At 54.4% G+C, this 17,147-nt stretch overlaps 1 protein-coding gene and 1 non-coding gene across 2 annotated transcripts in view; both read left to right on the top strand.

Annotated features, from left to right (window-relative positions):
* The window catches only part of Notch1 (notch 1), a 45,921-nt gene that overhangs the window by 24,702 nt on the left and 4,072 nt on the right, over nucleotides 1–17,147 (top strand). The window contains exons 10-33 of the mRNA NM_008714.3: nucleotides 401–514; nucleotides 818–1,051; nucleotides 1,131–1,241; nucleotides 1,982–2,174; nucleotides 2,628–2,773; nucleotides 2,934–3,047; nucleotides 4,881–5,000; nucleotides 5,288–5,440; nucleotides 6,109–6,337; nucleotides 6,849–7,050; nucleotides 7,816–7,969; nucleotides 8,115–8,299; nucleotides 8,715–8,847; nucleotides 9,063–9,320; nucleotides 9,404–9,516; nucleotides 10,318–10,889; nucleotides 11,091–11,492; nucleotides 12,506–12,654; nucleotides 13,555–13,771; nucleotides 13,971–14,058; nucleotides 14,150–14,315; nucleotides 15,116–15,411; nucleotides 16,632–16,779; nucleotides 16,876–16,973. Of these exons, the coding sequence (NP_032740.3) occupies nucleotides 401–514; nucleotides 818–1,051; nucleotides 1,131–1,241; nucleotides 1,982–2,174; nucleotides 2,628–2,773; nucleotides 2,934–3,047; nucleotides 4,881–5,000; nucleotides 5,288–5,440; nucleotides 6,109–6,337; nucleotides 6,849–7,050; nucleotides 7,816–7,969; nucleotides 8,115–8,299; nucleotides 8,715–8,847; nucleotides 9,063–9,320; nucleotides 9,404–9,516; nucleotides 10,318–10,889; nucleotides 11,091–11,492; nucleotides 12,506–12,654; nucleotides 13,555–13,771; nucleotides 13,971–14,058; nucleotides 14,150–14,315; nucleotides 15,116–15,411; nucleotides 16,632–16,779; nucleotides 16,876–16,973 (4,595 nt within the window). The remainder of the gene's footprint in view (nucleotides 1–400; nucleotides 515–817; nucleotides 1,052–1,130; nucleotides 1,242–1,981; nucleotides 2,175–2,627; nucleotides 2,774–2,933; nucleotides 3,048–4,880; nucleotides 5,001–5,287; nucleotides 5,441–6,108; nucleotides 6,338–6,848; nucleotides 7,051–7,815; nucleotides 7,970–8,114; nucleotides 8,300–8,714; nucleotides 8,848–9,062; nucleotides 9,321–9,403; nucleotides 9,517–10,317; nucleotides 10,890–11,090; nucleotides 11,493–12,505; nucleotides 12,655–13,554; nucleotides 13,772–13,970; nucleotides 14,059–14,149; nucleotides 14,316–15,115; nucleotides 15,412–16,631; nucleotides 16,780–16,875; nucleotides 16,974–17,147) is intronic.
* Mir6996 (microRNA 6996) lies at nucleotides 9,002–9,062 on the top strand. Its single transcript, NR_105962.1, has one exon. It is a non-coding gene; the product is annotated as a microRNA 6996 (primary transcript).

The following is a 17,147-nucleotide window of genomic DNA, read 5'->3' as shown; positions in this document are numbered from 1 at the left end:
AGTCCTGGGAATCTGTCTCTTGCCTACTCCAGGGCTGGACCAGGCCTTGGGCCTTCTGAGATGTAAATAAGCCATCCTAGACTTGGTCCAGCTAGGGGAGTCCCATTCACAGCCTAGTGCAGCTGTAACCATAGCAACCAGAGTCTATTTAGGAAAAAGGCCCCTCTGTTGGGCCAAGGAGGCAGCCACTGAGCAGTGCTAAACAAGGAGCTGATTAGAGGGGCAGGGTGCAAGGGGCAGGATATAAGGGCTGGTTGAAGCCTGGAGGTTAGTGGCCCCTGTTATCAAAGTACCCTCTAGGGAGCCCATGTGAGCAGACATTCAACTCTAAGGTTTGTGGGTAGCAACCAAGGGGTTAGGATACTGTCAGATATAACCATCTCGTCTTCCCTGGCCACAGGCTTCAACGGGCACCTGTGCCAGTATGATGTGGATGAGTGTGCCAGCACACCATGCAAGAACGGTGCCAAGTGCCTGGATGGGCCCAACACCTATACCTGCGTGTGTACAGAAGGTACAAGAGGCAGTGCAAGATCTGGGGGAGGGAACTCTTGAGGCTAGATAGTGCTGAGAAGGGGACAGGAAACTGGGGAGGCCTTAGTTTGGGGCCATATAATCTGAGAGTCAGAAACTTAACTCCGCTTGGACTCCAGGCAGGAGTGATGAGAACATCCCTGGGTATGTGATACCCCACATCCATCGATGACCAGGCAGTGATCCTGGGCCTGCTCGGTGGTTTGCCAAGGTGTGGCCAACTAAGTGTTGAGGGAGTAACTGGCCCTGAAGCTCACTAATGTCCACCTTTCCTGCCATCTAGGTTACACAGGGACCCACTGCGAAGTGGACATTGACGAGTGTGACCCTGACCCCTGCCACTATGGTTCCTGTAAGGATGGTGTGGCCACCTTTACCTGCCTGTGCCAGCCAGGCTACACAGGCCATCACTGTGAGACCAACATCAATGAGTGCCACAGCCAACCGTGCCGCCATGGGGGCACCTGCCAGGACCGTGACAACTCCTACCTCTGCTTATGCCTCAAGGGAACCACAGGTGACTGGCCGGAGCTGGCAGTGGGTGGAAAAGGGTGAGGCCAGGCTTGGAAGCTGACCACATGTCATGCTGCCCCTAGGGCCCAACTGTGAGATCAACCTGGATGACTGCGCCAGCAACCCCTGTGACTCTGGCACCTGTCTGGACAAGATTGATGGCTACGAATGTGCCTGTGAACCAGGCTACACAGGTGAGTGGCTGAAGGCAGAGGTCAGGGTCATCCCTAGAGTCTGGGAGGGACTGTGGGGCTAGCCAGGGTCCAAGGGCTGGATGTCACAAGCTGGGTGTCAACTACCCAGATCTTGATCTGCCAACCAGTAGAGGTATCTATCATAAAGACTGGGTGGCCTCCATATGCCTCCTTTCCCCTGTCAGTGTCAGCCCTGGCCATGCCAGACTTAAAGCCCCAGTAGCCTGAAGTGGGGTGGCCAGAGCTCCGAGGCCAGGCTTTTGGATATGTGTTTAGATCTGATAAAATCCTTAGTTTCTCTGAGCACCGAGGACATTGTCCACCAGAGGATAGAAGAGGATGGGTGGTCTCAGGCTGAGGTAAAGCTGGGCTGCAGAGTGACTCAGTTGGTAAGGTGTTGACCTAGCATGTGTAAACCCTGGGTTCAGTCCTCCTGCCATGTTAACCAGATGCAGTGGCATGCATACGTTGTAACCCTAGCACTCTGACATTGGAAGCGAGAGGATCAGAAGTTTAGGTCATTCTCAGCTACATGTGAGTTTGTGGCCAGACTGGATCACATGAGGCTCAGAAGCTACTGGCACTACGGTCATGTAACTCATCGCTACATAAGGCACTTTACTATCGCTCAAAGTTTCATAGATTAGCACAAGGGGAAACTTAGACCCAGCTAGGTCTAGCTCTAGGAGGGGTAGGCTCTGGGTGGCAGGCTTGGAATCTGAGCCCCTTCCCACCCACAGGAAGCATGTGTAACGTCAACATTGACGAATGTGCGGGCAGCCCCTGCCACAACGGGGGCACTTGTGAGGATGGCATCGCGGGCTTCACTTGCCGCTGCCCCGAGGGCTACCATGACCCCACGTGCCTGTCCGAGGTCAACGAGTGCAACAGTAACCCCTGCATCCACGGAGCTTGCCGGGATGGCCTCAATGGGTATGGCAGACTGACCTGGGAGGGACTAGCTGTAGCCTTGGGCAGACACAGGCTGGGTGAATGGGTGCTCCTGTGAGACCAGTGATCTGAGGTCAGCCCCTAGTGTCTTCCCAGCATCCCTGGGCTGTATCCTCATTGGCTAGCATCAGCTCAGGATATAGACTCTAAGCACACTGTGGCTGCTGAAACAGTTGTCTGATACTGTGGTGACAGCAGCCCTTTGTCAGTGTGTGGGGGACGAGGAGATTACTAAGGTCTCCGTTAAAACTATTAAAGTTTTATACAGAGGGTCAGCATTGTCAAGGTGGCATTGTTCCAGTCTGGAACCCTTGCACGGTCTTGGGCCAGGTGGGTACCTCCAGCCCAGTGGATGATGTGGCCTTGTCCTCAGACTGGAACTGTAGTTTAGCAGGAGAGCTCTGAGCCCAGGCTACAGCTCAGGCCTCTCCGTAGGTACAAGTGTGACTGTGCCCCTGGGTGGAGTGGAACAAACTGTGACATCAACAACAACGAGTGTGAGTCCAACCCTTGTGTCAACGGTGGCACCTGCAAGGACATGACCAGTGGCTACGTATGCACCTGCCGAGAAGGCTTCAGTGGTAAGTGTGGCGGGTGACACAGCAGAATGGGTCCTCCCTTTGGTCTCTTTCTCGGTCCACCTGATGAGCTAGCATTTCTCAGGCAGAGATCCTAGTTCTCTTGAGGAAAGGCATAGGGCAGAGGCTCTGGCCCACCTCCTCTTGCTCAACTTCCTTACAGGCCCTAATTGCCAGACCAACATCAACGAATGTGCCTCCAACCCCTGCCTGAACCAGGGGACCTGCATTGATGATGTCGCTGGATACAAGTGCAACTGTCCTCTGCCATATACAGGTACGAACAGCCAGGGACTGGAATTGGCTCTGGTGGTAGCTAGTGGAGCTAAGAGTATATGGGCTTACCAGGCACTGAAGAAGGTTCTGTTCCTCGCTGAGGGTCTTAGGTCCTCAGACTGGAACTGTAGTTAAGCAGGAAGGCTCTGAGCCCAGGCTACAGCCCAGGCCTCCTGGGCCTGGGGATAGTCACCAGATGGGCAAACACAGAGGATGCCTAGGAGGAAGCTCCAGGCCGTGTGTCCGGGTGTTTATCTGGTATGTCTGGAGTGAGGTGAGCACTGGACTCCTCCAGAGAAAGTCTGGGAGGCTGACTGGTAGGTACTGCATGGATCAGGGTCCACTTTGCCTGTGCCTCTGGGGGCCCTGGCTGCCCTCCTCTGCTGGCTGGGCCTGGGATTCCTTTGATGGCAGCTTCTTTGTGTGAGGAGACAAGGAGCCCTCTGTTAGATGAACAGAGGCAGCTCCTGCCATGGGCACTGCCTGAGGAATGGCGAGAAATAGACCCCCTGCAGGAGAGATGTGCATTGAACATGAAAGCCGTGACCACATGGCCCCCAACCCTGCAGCTCCAAATACTGCCACAGAGTACTGGTGGCTTCATGCTGCTGCTGCTAGGTTCTGGACATAGCAAGTGGGTCTGTGAAGGTGGAGGCCCTTCCAGTGTTCCTATGATGCCTGGCAGGATGCTGTTTTCTTTGACAAAGTTAAAGGGCCTGGATTTTGTCTCCTGTGTTGGTCAGTGAGGAAACTGTCAGCAGCCAGGCACACCCCATGTTCCTTTTGGTCTTGCTGCTATCGGGGCTAGCGGGAGGAGTCAAGCCGCGCTGACCAGCTTCCTGCTTCCCTTTGCACAATTGTCGGAAACTCTGTCAAAGTTCCTGTCTGCCCAGGTCACCGTGGAAACCGATAGAGAGAGAGGCCCTGGAGAGTCTCACCAGTGGGCTGGGGACATGGTGGGAGACAAGGAAGATAAGGTTTCCTTGCTTAGCTCCTGGAGCCAACCATGGCCATAAACAGGAAAGCTAACTGGGATTGCAAGGAGAGTCACCTGGGTTACTCGTGGCTCCCCCAAGCGGTTATCAGATTTCACTGCCCTAGTGTGAGGCTGCACCCCATGTTCCCCAAGTAGGATATGCTTGGGGTAGCCACAGTAGCTCTGTCTCAGGAGTGAGCCTGCTGTGACCTAAAGCTTCAGAATCAGCTCAAGGATTTTCCTGGAATGGGGAGCAGGCCAGGTTCCTCCAGGCTCAACCACCTGTTATAGTAGGGTCTTGTTTTGAGGTTTTCTGGTTGGGCAAGGCCCAGGCTTCATCGTGGAGCATTTGGGAGATGAGAGATGGCTTCCGGGACTACATAGATGGCTCATGGAGAAAGAGTGCTTGTGGAAACATGAAGCCTGTTTCATGAAAACAGGGTACCTCTAAATGCCCATAACCCCAACATTTGGGAGCAGAGACATCTTGAGAGCTCTCTGGCTGGCCAGCCTAGCTAAGATGGCAAAGCGTCTGATTCAGTGAGACTCTGTCTCAAAGGAATAAGATGCGGGGTTGGTAGAGGACACCTGATATCCGTCTCTCCTTCTGCATACACTCTTACACACCTGCATGCAATATACTATGCTCGTTAAAAAAAAAAAAAAAAAGTGACTTAAGAGAGAAACTTGATTCTGCTTTATCTCTAACCTCCTGTCAGTAATCGTCATTCCTCCCGGGATCAGAGTCTGGCTGGCCAATCATACAGCATCTCCTATACCTACCCCCCGCCCCCCTTTATGGAAGACCCTATGGGCCAGGCTCACTGGGTTCTATCTTCTACAAATCTTTCTTTCTAGGAGCCACGTGTGAGGTGGTGTTGGCCCCATGTGCTACCAGCCCCTGCAAAAACAGCGGGGTATGCAAGGAGTCTGAAGACTATGAGAGTTTTTCCTGTGTCTGTCCCACAGGCTGGCAAGGTGAGGCTTGCCTGGTCCCACCAGGCTGGGACAAGGATGGTGGATGGGAAGTCAGGGGCCCTGGCCAGCCTGTGGGGCAGTCTCGAGAAAGGAGCCCATCAATGCTGAGCTACCTGCTCTGGGAAGCTCTGGGAAGCTCTGGGAGCAGGAGATGGTCCTTCCCATTCCAACTCCATATCCTTCTGTTGCCCAGAGGTCAGGGGAGAAGCACTGGAGATAAACAGACCAGCTAGGACAGAGGCTCAGAGGGTGGGGGCAGGTAACCAAATGAGTTTTTGTCTTCACAGGTCAAACCTGCGAGGTTGACATCAATGAGTGTGTGAAAAGCCCATGTCGCCATGGGGCCTCCTGCCAGAACACCAATGGCAGCTACCGCTGCCTCTGCCAGGCCGGCTATACAGGTCGCAACTGTGAGAGTGACATCGATGACTGCCGCCCCAGTAAGTGGTACCCAGCTCTGTCCATCCTATGTTTCGGTGCCTCTGTTCCTAAGCACACATGACAGGGAGCTGCTGAGAGTCTGAGGTGGAAAATAGCCCTGGTGCCCGGCAGTCATGAAGGACTGTGGATAGCTGTGCCCTCAGCTTAGTCCACTTGCCTGTGCCTTAAAAAGAGACAGGCCAGAGGCTAGACAGGCCAGGAGGAGGCTGTTGAGCATCAGTGTGTGCTTCTCACGGGCTTTGCTGCTAGATTTCCCAGCCCAATTGAGTGATATGGAGCAGAGGCACCAGGCACTTCAAAATGATGGCATGGGGCCTAGTTGTATTCAACCTTGACACTCGGCCCTTGTCAGGACCCATTGAGTTGTGTAGGGCTTTAGAGATGCCCTGCATCCTGAGTCAAAGCTAAAGGCAGAGAGAGATTGAGGGAGGTTCTGCCTGGCACCATCAGTGTGTGTGTAGGGGAATGGGCTTCCCTATGACTGCCTTGGGCCTGAGGGAAAAAGTGTATGCGGAGCAGATTCCAGGCTCAGTGCTGGGATGGGCCCCTGTTGACTACTGTCATCAAGGCTTGCTGTGAGCACTTGCCACCCCATACCACCTTCTCAGCATCAGGTCCCCGAAGCATGGCCAGTGGCCACCTAAGGCTCATCTTTCTGTCCCTCCAGACCCGTGTCACAATGGGGGTTCCTGCACCGATGGCATCAACACAGCCTTCTGCGACTGCCTGCCCGGCTTCCAGGGTGCCTTCTGTGAGGAGGACATCAATGAATGTGCCAGCAATCCCTGCCAAAATGGTGCCAATTGCACTGACTGTGTGGACAGCTACACATGTACCTGCCCCGTGGGCTTCAATGGCATCCACTGCGAGAACAACACACCTGACTGTACTGAGAGGTGGGTCCCAGCCTCAGCTGAGACAGGGAAAGAAATGGACTGTGGAAGACACAAAGTCTTGACAGCATGGCATCTCAAGCTGGTGTCTTGCCCAGACCCAGTGGGCATACAGCACTAATTGAACTGAATCCAGCGTTGTTCATTATGTTGCAGTATCCCTCCTAAAGGGGCCTTTGTGACCTCCAGTGACTTAGAACAAGGAAGTTTGTGCAGAGGAATTGGGGAACTAGCCTCCTATCAAACAAGAGCTTTGTAATCTGTCTTAGTTCCCCTTTTGCCCTGGTTGCCAGGAAGCTTAGAGTTAAATCAATCTCAAGCCTGGTTTGTGATGCGCTTCCTATAGTGTTCCTATTTTGCCCTTGATTTTGTTTTTCTCAACCACCACGTGTCTATATGCTATAAAATCTCTGCTCGTGATTTGGGTATTGTGGCCAGGTAGGCATGGAGTTGTCTCTCCTGGCAAGGACCTTAGGGAACTCCTCACTCTTCCCTGCTTCTCATCTGCCTCTAGCTCCTGCTTCAATGGTGGTACCTGTGTGGATGGTATCAACTCCTTCACCTGTCTGTGTCCACCTGGCTTCACGGGCAGCTACTGTCAGTATGATGTCAATGAGTGTGATTCACGGCCCTGTCTGCACGGTGGTACCTGCCAAGACAGCTATGGTACTTATAAGTGTACCTGCCCACAGGGCTACACTGGTCTCAACTGCCAGGTGAGCTGAGGTTACAGGGTATGACCCAGAAGGCCTAGGGCTCTCCAGTGCCCATTGCCCAGCCCTGGGCCACACTACCTTCAGAGGGCCAGGGACACAGAAGCAGAGAGGCTCCCTGGTGTCATCATTGGTTGATGAGCCAGAATGAACCCACATCCTCTGGGAAAATGCCAAGTTGGGTGCTTCTGAGGGAGACAGGTGGGCATGGGTGCCAGCCAGGCTCTTCTGTGGAGTGCATTATGTGGCCATCTGTCTGAAGCAGCCTGGGGCAGTGCTCACTTCTGGTGGAGGATGTCCAAGGGGAGGTAGCCAGTGGGTTGTGGAGAGCCTTGAAAGAGAGCAAGGAAGACGTGGAGCCCAGGCCTATGTTGTTCGGAGGGCGGGCAGTGTTTGTGAGTCCTGTGCCTGGGATTTCTTAGGTGATATTCTTTCTGAGATGGTGGGGGTGGGGGTGGGGAAGTCAGAGCATAAAATGCCTTATTCCAGTGGCGCTCAGCCTGTGGGTCATGACCCCAATAGGGGTCATATATCAGATATCCTGCATATTTTTGCTACATGACAGTAGCAAAATTACAGTTATGAAGAAGCAATGAAATAATTTTATGGTTGGAGGTCACCACAACACGAGGAACTATATTAAAAGACTGCAGCATTAGGAAGGCTGAGAACTGCTGTGCTTCTCAGAGCCAGCCAGGACCAGGGCAGGAGGGTGCCCTAGCAGTCAGAGTTGGTCAGGGAGAAGCTAACCAGCGCCTGTCTCCTCAGAACCTTGTGCGCTGGTGCGACTCGGCTCCCTGCAAGAATGGTGGCAGGTGCTGGCAGACCAACACGCAGTACCACTGTGAGTGCCGCAGCGGCTGGACTGGCGTCAACTGCGACGTGCTCAGTGTGTCCTGTGAGGTGGCTGCACAGAAGCGAGGTAACCAACCGGCCGGGCCCACCTGTCCTTGCTCAGGCTCAGCTTAGGCCAGGAGTGCCCCGGTGCCTGCCAGGTCAGGTGACAATGGGCAGTAGTCCCGAGAGCTCAGCCCAGGCCTCAGCTCCTTCCCGTCTTGTCCCCACAGGCATTGACGTCACTCTCCTGTGCCAGCATGGAGGGCTCTGTGTGGATGAGGGAGATAAACATTACTGCCACTGCCAGGCAGGCTACACGGGCAGCTACTGTGAGGACGAGGTGGACGAGTGCTCACCTAACCCCTGCCAGAATGGAGCTACCTGCACTGACTATCTCGGCGGCTTTTCCTGCAAGGTGTGGGCCGTCATGGGGTGGCGGGGAGGGTATCAGCGTGAGTGTTGCTGCAGGGGAGGGCTTTTGACTGGGAGCTAGTGCATCATGGCAGACTGAGCACATACCTGTGCAGGATCCGGTCACATTACAGATGTGCTGAAGGAGGAGAACTATGCCAAGCAGTGGCTTAGGGCACCCCTTTCCTATATGGTTTCATGGTACCTAATACCTGCTCCAAGACCTCATCCCTGGGGGACCAGGTGTTGCCCCACACACACACACCTTGGACACTTATTTTAACTTACTGGGGTCTACTGGGTGGAGCCCTCGCTGCAGGGTGGGACAGTGTAGTCTAACTGGGTATATGGCCTGCATGGCAAGTGGAGGACATGATACCACAACCCCAGCTAAGCTGTGACCTGTGCCATTTCTACAGTGTGTGGCTGGCTACCATGGGTCTAACTGCTCCGAGGAGATCAACGAGTGCCTGTCCCAGCCCTGCCAGAATGGGGGTACCTGCATTGATCTGACCAACTCCTACAAGTGTTCCTGCCCCCGGGGGACACAGGGTAAGGGTAGGGACCTGGATGATGGGCAGGATCCAGCCAGAGATCACTCAGGTGATTGAGAGCTGACCACGGAATAGGAATCTCAGAAGGGAGGTGGGCTCCAGTGGCACTGTGCTGCCTCCCCCGGGCCCCAGGTCCTAACTGATTTCTGGACTGGGCTGCACAGGACAGAGCACAGTCAGCATCATCCGACGGTGTCTCTGGTCACTCTGCAGGTGTACACTGTGAGATCAATGTTGATGACTGCCATCCCCCCCTTGACCCTGCCTCCCGAAGCCCCAAGTGCTTCAACAATGGCACCTGTGTGGACCAGGTGGGTGGCTATACCTGCACCTGCCCACCAGGCTTCGTCGGGGAGCGGTGTGAGGGTGATGTCAATGAATGTCTCTCCAACCCCTGTGACCCACGTGGCACCCAGAACTGTGTGCAGCGTGTTAATGACTTCCACTGCGAGTGCCGGGCTGGCCACACTGGTGCGTGCCTTGGGCAGGTGGGTCGAACGGGTGGGTGGGCAGGGTCAACAGGGATGGCTCCTTACTGTCCCTTCTTCACACAGGACGCCGCTGTGAGTCAGTCATCAATGGCTGCAGGGGCAAACCTTGCAAGAATGGGGGTGTCTGTGCCGTGGCCTCCAACACCGCCCGTGGATTCATCTGTAGGTGCCCTGCGGTAGGTGTCCCTGGCCCTGTGCGGCTGCAAGGGTGCCAGGTCTGAGGGTGCCTGAACCCTGACCGACTCTTATGGTGGATCTGTCCTCCACCCACCCTCACTGTGAATAGTCAGCCTGAAGACCTCTAGCAGAGGCTAGGGTCCAAGCCACATGCTTCCTCGTGTCCATTCCCCAGCTCGTTTATAAAACCCGAGCGGGCACGATCCATACATGCCTTGCTCCCAGTGCTCTGCAGCCTCAGGCTGAAAGATTGCCTTGTATTTGAGGTACCTTAGGCTTCACAACAAGACCCTGTTTAAAAAGTTTATTTCCTGCTGTGCTATGTTGGGAACCTCACACATGCTGGGCAAGTGTTTTGCCACTGTGTCTTAGCCCAATTTTTTAAATAGATGTTTATTTTAGAGCGGTTTTAGGTTTGCATGAGAACTTAGCAAGAGGGCCAGGTCCCCACCCTGCAGGCCGTTCCCTATGTTTGCTGCCTTGCGTGGAAGGTGTTGAGCTGGCACTAATATGCAGTATTTGCTCTTGGGTGTTGACATCCAGGGATCTGTACACATACAATGTACCAGCATCAGCCTTGGGTTTCATGGCTCTAAAAACTCCTAGGGTTCTCCCCATTCACCTATCCCTCCAGTTTGAAGCCCTTGGCAACCCTGACCATCCTATGGTGAGATGTTTCAAGGGTCTTGTTATTGGGGCAAGGCCATAGACACCTTTCACAGGCCACAGACTGGGGCCAGGTCTTTGCTGGGGTGTGCATGGTGTCCCTGATTGAATGCACCATCCTCTCTCCACCACAGGGCTTCGAGGGTGCCACATGTGAGAATGATGCCCGCACTTGTGGCAGCTTACGCTGCCTCAACGGTGGTACATGCATCTCGGGCCCACGTAGTCCCACCTGCCTATGCCTGGGATCCTTCACCGGCCCTGAGTGCCAGTTCCCAGCCAGCAGCCCCTGTGTGGGTAGCAACCCCTGCTACAATCAGGGCACCTGTGAGCCCACATCCGAGAACCCTTTCTACCGCTGTCTATGCCCTGCCAAATTCAACGGGCTACTGTGCCACATCCTGGACTACAGCTTCACAGGTGGCGCTGGGCGCGACATTCCCCCACCGCAGATTGAGGAGGCCTGTGAGCTGCCTGAGTGCCAGGTGGATGCAGGCAATAAGGTCTGCAACCTGCAGTGTAATAATCACGCATGTGGCTGGGATGGTGGCGACTGCTCCCTCAACTTCAATGACCCCTGGAAGAACTGCACGCAGTCTCTACAGTGCTGGAAGTATTTTAGCGACGGCCACTGTGACAGCCAGTGCAACTCGGCCGGCTGCCTCTTTGATGGCTTCGACTGCCAGCTCACCGAGGGACAGTGCAAGTAAGTAAGGCTGAGTTTCTTTAGAGTCCCAGGGCTCAGGATGCTACGGGAGGACCTAACCAAACACCAGGCTCCTGAAGCCAATGTCTATCCCTGCCCATTGCGAGTCGCCAAGCACATTTCCCAGATCTGGCCTATTCAAGGTATGGGTTTGAGGTCCACAGGCTGGGATGGGACTGAGTGCATCCTATACCTCCTCAGCCCCCTGTATGACCAGTACTGCAAGGACCACTTCAGTGATGGCCACTGCGACCAGGGCTGTAACAGTGCCGAATGTGAGTGGGATGGCCTAGACTGTGCTGAGCATGTACCCGAGCGGCTGGCAGCCGGCACCCTGGTGCTGGTGGTGCTGCTTCCACCCGACCAGCTACGGAACAACTCCTTCCACTTTCTGCGGGAGCTCAGCCACGTGCTGCACACCAACGTGGTCTTCAAGCGTGATGCGCAAGGCCAGCAGATGATCTTCCCGTACTATGGCCACGAGGAAGAGCTGCGCAAGCACCCAATCAAGCGCTCTACAGTGGGTTGGGCCACCTCTTCACTGCTTCCTGGTACCAGTGGTGGGCGCCAGCGCAGGGAGCTGGACCCCATGGACATCCGTGGGTGAGTGCTCCAGCTCCTGCTGTTGTGGGCTGTTTCCCAGTGTGTCCCTGGGTTCTCTAACCAGCTTAACCCTGGAGGTGTAACCTCAGGGGAGGTAGTATTCACCTTATTTTATAGTCAGAAAGCACCTGGGATGAAGAGGGCATCCCTCTGATGAGGACTTGGCAGGCCTCAGGGTTTGCCCAGATGTGATTTTCAGGCCCCACTGTGTACCAGGTGTTGGAGACCAAGCTGATTAAAGCCTCCAGGGTGTCCCCTGGGGCTAAGTCATCCTAGACCAATCCTGACCCTCAGTCACTACAGCCCTTATCCCTACTACAGAGGAGGCAGTGAGGGGTACAGAAGGGCACTGTTGCTGAGCCTGGAAGGCTGAGGAGCCGAGGGAGGCACAAATAAGAGCATCTCCTGGATGCTGCACAGAGCCATCTGGGGATGGGCAGGGAAGCACCAGCCAGGCATTTGGAGGTTCCAGGAGCCTTCGCTGTTGGGCATCTGCCTGGTGGCACCTCAGTGTCTCCTGACCCCAGTGGTTCCTGGTCCTGGTTTTCTTGTCGTGGGACTGTGGTGAAGGTCAGAAATTAATTGTTTCCTGGAGGCTGTTAGAATCCTGTTTCTGAGAGGCCAGTGACTGAGAGTTGGTGACTTGGCTGGCATGAGAGAGCTGACTCTCTGGCATCTGAGCCTGCTGTCACCTCAAGCTACACCATAGGGAGTCACAACTGCATCCTTGCAGTTCTGTGGGGCCCCAGGCACTGCTCTCAAGAGGGCATTGGATGCCTAAAGACTATTCTTTGAAGTAAGGAAAAGGGGTGCTGTGCACCTAAGGGGCAAGGCTAGACAGTGGAATGACCCCCGCTGAGTGCTAAACACTGGGGCAGCAGGGAGAGTGTCCCATTGCGGGGCTGTCGTCTGATAAGCCCTGTGGGTCAGGGTGATGGGCTAGGGAGTCAGAGCTGGTGTGTAGGCAGTGTACTGGGGTGTATCTAATCTCACTGTGCCATGTGTGTTCTCAGCTCCATTGTCTACCTGGAGATCGACAACCGGCAATGTGTGCAGTCATCCTCGCAGTGCTTCCAGAGTGCCACCGATGTGGCTGCCTTCCTAGGTGCTCTTGCGTCACTTGGCAGCCTCAATATTCCTTACAAGATTGAGGCCGTGAAGAGTGAGTAATCAGGGGCTGGAGGGATGGCTCGGTGGTTAAGAGCACTGGCTGCTCTTGCAGAGGACAAGGGTTCAAATCCCAGCACCCACGCAGCATCTTATAACTATGTGTTACTCTAATTCCAGGGCATCCAACACTTTCTGACCTCTGCAGGCACCAGGCATGCACAGGGTCCTGACGTACATGCAGGCAAAACACCCATACACATTACATATTTTTTAAATGAGTTCCCTACCCCGACCAGCCCTGCCTCTTCAGGGATGGGTTCATTGGGTGGCGGGTCACAGGCAGGCGGTCTCTCACTCCTTGTGCCAGCTGCCATTCCCAGCTCAGGAAGTGCTTTTCTGGAATTTTTTTCCAAGGCCTTCCCTCCCTGTGGCTAGTGGGAGCCGTAAGTAAAAGCTGTCCCCTAAGATGTATACATATACCAGAAAGTATGGAGGAGTCTTTCTTCTCTCCTCATTCTTTACCCCTGATTTTTCTTTGTTGGATATTATTTCAAAATCATTACTAGAGTTTTTTTGTGTGTGTTATTTTTTTTAAGAGAGAGAGAGAATTGATCGGTGTCATGTGAAGTGTTGAAGTTTGTATCTTGAAAATCCCCCTAAATCCTTTGTCTTAACAGCTCAATGCGAGCGCAGTGATTTGAAGTTCGCTAATCCTCCTTCTCGAAAGGGGAGAAGTGAGCACTGTCTCCAGACAGATCAGCTGGTGCAGGAGAGAATTTAGCGATAGTTTGCAATTCTGATTAATCACGTAGAAAATGACCTTATTTTGGGGGGTGGGATGGAGGAGAGTGGGTGAGGAGGCACCGGCCGTGGAGCCAGTCCTCCGCCCCCCGCCAGCCCACAGCATCACCACGCCTGACGAGGGGTGCTTGCCTGCCGCCCCTGCCCGCAGGTGAGCCGGTGGAGCCTCCGCTGCCCTCGCAGCTGCACCTCATGTACGTGGCAGCGGCCGCCTTCGTGCTCCTGTTCTTTGTGGGCTGTGGGGTGCTGCTGTCCCGCAAGCGCCGGCGGCAGCATGGCCAGCTCTGGTTCCCTGAGGGTTTCAAAGTGTCAGAGGCCAGCAAGAAGAAGCGGAGAGAGCCCCTCGGCGAGGACTCAGTCGGCCTCAAGTGAGTGGACACTGCTCCCACTGTGTGTGGGTGAGTGAGTGGCAGGGTTGGTGGGGGTGCTTAGCTCCAGAAGGCCCATGGGCCCATCCATCCCTGTCCGTTACCCTAAGCCCTTCTGCATGTAGAGGATGCCCATATGAGCTGTGGCTTCAGGGCATCTCCTGGAGTACCTGCTCAGTCTCCCTACCCCCATACCCAGGCCCCTGAAGAATGCCTCAGATGGTGCTCTGATGGACGACAATCAGAACGAGTGGGGAGACGAAGACCTGGAGACCAAGAAGTTCCGGGTGAGTCCCGCAGGCTCCCAAGCCCCCCCTGGGTGGCACCTCCTGCCTTGGCCCCAAGTGATGAGGCTCTGCTTACTCTGTCCACACTCAGTTTGAGGAGCCAGTAGTTCTCCCTGACCTGAGTGATCAGACTGACCACAGGCAGTGGACCCAGCAGCACCTGGACGCTGCTGACCTGCGCATGTCTGCCATGGCCCCAACACCGCCTCAGGGGGAGGTGGATGCTGACTGCATGGATGTCAATGTTCGAGGACCAGGTAAGGCCACTGGAGACACATGCACACATTCCCTAGCATAGACTTAAGAGGCCAGTAGGACTTGAGGAGGGCTGGGTCACTGAAGGGCTCTGCCAGAGCAGCATCCTGCCCTGAGCTGATCGTCTGGCTCCTCCTGCCCACACAGTATACTTTTTCATGAAATGCTGCTTTGCAATAGTCAAAGTGTTAATTTTTTTTTTTTTTTTTGGTCTCAGTTTTTAGTATGCTGGGATTATAGGTGTGTCCCCATGCCCAGCTAAAGTGTTGACTTTTAAAATTATATGCATATAGGTGTATATAAAGATATCTTTTATTTTATGTGCATGGTTCTGCCTACATATATGTCTGTGTAGTGTTTAGATACCCAGTGCCTGTGGGGAGCCTGAAGAGGCCATTGGATCCCCTGAAGCTGCAGTTACAGATGGTAGTGAGCAGCTATATGGGTACTAGGGATTGAACTCAGGTCCTCTGGAAGAGAAGCCAGTGCTCTTAACCACTGAGCCATCTCTGCAGCCCTTATTTTATGTTTTAAAGCATTTCTTCATTTGAGTGTAAGGGGCACACATGTGCCATAGTACACACGTGGAGGTCAGAGGACTACTTGTATGAGTGTGGGTTCTCTCCTTCTACCATGTTGGTCCCAGAGTGCCTTCCAGGGAGGCAGCACTGCATCCCTGGGGACTTCATCCGGGGTCCCTTAAACTGCAGGACTGCCTGCCAGGGCTATGGTTGAATGTTGACCCTCCCTGAGGCTGACACCATCCTTCCCACACCTACCCTTGTTTCTGTCCTCTCTGCAGATGGCTTCACACCCCTCATGATTGCCTCCTGCAGTGGAGGGGGCCTTGAGACAGGCAACAGTGAAGAAGAAGAAGATGCACCTGCTGTCATCTCTGACTTCATCTACCAGGGCGCCAGCTTGCACAACCAGACAGACCGCACCGGGGAGACCGCCTTGCACTTGGCTGCCCGATACTCTCGTTCAGATGCTGCAAAGCGCTTGCTGGAGGCCAGTGCAGATGCCAACATCCAGGACAACATGGGCCGTACTCCGTTACATGCAGCAGTTTCTGCAGATGCTCAGGGTGTCTTCCAGGTACGCAGCACTGCATCCTTGGAGCCAGTGACCTCATCAGGTCTGACTGGCATGGACCCTGCAATCTCTAATTCCAAGTGTGACTGGGCAGGGAAACTTGGCACCTCCACACTGCATTTTGAAGGAAGTCCAGGTACAAAGGGCATCAAGTCCCACCTGTGTTCTCTGAGCAGGCTGGCTGAAGGTGGTCTTGCGGAACCTACAGGGTGAGGCAGGGCCTCCTTACTCTCAGTAAAACCCTCCCAATCTCAAGGCTATGGCCTTGACTTGAGGTCTCCACCTCCGTGCTAAAACCTTTGCAGACTAACCCTACCCCATTCAGCTGTGGCTGCAGGCATAGCCCATGGCGGCAGAAAGAGAGCTTTAGAGGCTGCTGGTCCTGGCCTGCAAAGCTATCTCCTGGCTTTGCCTAGAAGCCTGGAGCCAGCCTGGGTGGATTTAAGGATTTAGCTGCCTGGGTCTGCAGGGACCAACCCTAGTAGTTGCTCCTGCATGTTGCCAGCCAGTGACCCCTGCTACCAGACCTGTCCTCTAGGCGGCCCTGGAGCAAACTCCAATGGGGAATAGACCAGGCATCAAAAAGCTTGTCATTTAATCATTTCTTAACTTGAACCACACTTTGTCGGTCTGTAGAAGAAATTAAACAAGACAGGGCAATGTACACCTTTTATCCCAGCACTCTAGAATCTGAGAGGATTGTGAGCATGAGGCTAGCCTGGTCTTCATAGAAAGACCCTATTTCAAAATAGCAAAGAGAGGTTGAGACCAGCCACAGGTTATGTTGACTGCCTGGTGTACAGCTCTCCACATGGCCTGCCTTGCTTGCATAGACAGATGTGTGTACGTTTTGTAGGAATCCAGGCAGTGCTGTGAATCCTTACCCAGGTCACCAACCCACTCCCTCCTCTCACCTTAACAGTTCCAAGTACGGCTATGGGCCATGAGCGGGATTCCTAGCCTGGTTACTCTCCCCTCTCTCCCCCATGCTATGCAGTTTGATTTCCTCAACCTGGAGGTAGTTCTGGCAACCATAACCAAAAGATGAGGTCCCAGTAGATCCCCCACTGTCACTAGGGACTGGGTAAGAGCCCCAGCTCTTGCACATGGAATGTAGCTCCTGCCTTCCTCAGGGGCTCAGCTGAGCCCAGTCCAGGCATTGGTTTCTGGAGATACAGGCTTGCATTTAGATCACCCTGCCTGAACCCATCCCTGCCTTCCAGATCCTGCTCCGGAACAGGGCCACAGATCTGGATGCCCGAATGCATGATGGCACAACTCCACTGATCCTGGCTGCGCGCCTGGCCGTGGAGGGCATGCTGGAGGACCTCATCAACTCACATGCTGACGTCAATGCCGTGGATGACCTAGGTAGGCCCGAGCTACAGCCCAGCTACCGAGGACATCAGCCAGTGCCTGGTCTGCTCAGCCCCAACCCACTCTCTCCTCTCTTTGCTTCCTTTCCAGGCAAGTCGGCTTTGCATTGGGCGGCCGCGGTGAACAATGTGGATGCTGCTGTTGTGCTCCTGAAGAACGGAGCCAACAAGGACATGCAGAACAACAAGGTAAGCAGACGGGCTGCTTAACCGCAGGCGCATGATGGGGACTCCGGGGCACCCATACGTTGACCACTTAGAGGTTTAAGAGTGTCTGGGACAACAGCAGCCTAAAATAACCCGTGCTCTTGCTGGAGAGGAGCTGAGGCGTAAGCAGCTGTCCCATGTCACGGTTACTTGAGC

This window comes from Mus musculus, chromosome 2 (assembly GCF_000001635.26).
Source record: "Mus musculus strain C57BL/6J chromosome 2, GRCm38.p6 C57BL/6J".
NCBI lineage: Eukaryota > Metazoa > Chordata > Mammalia > Rodentia > Muridae > Mus > Mus musculus.
Note: the sequence above shows the minus strand (reverse complement) of the source record. Positions and strands in the feature narration are given on the sequence as shown.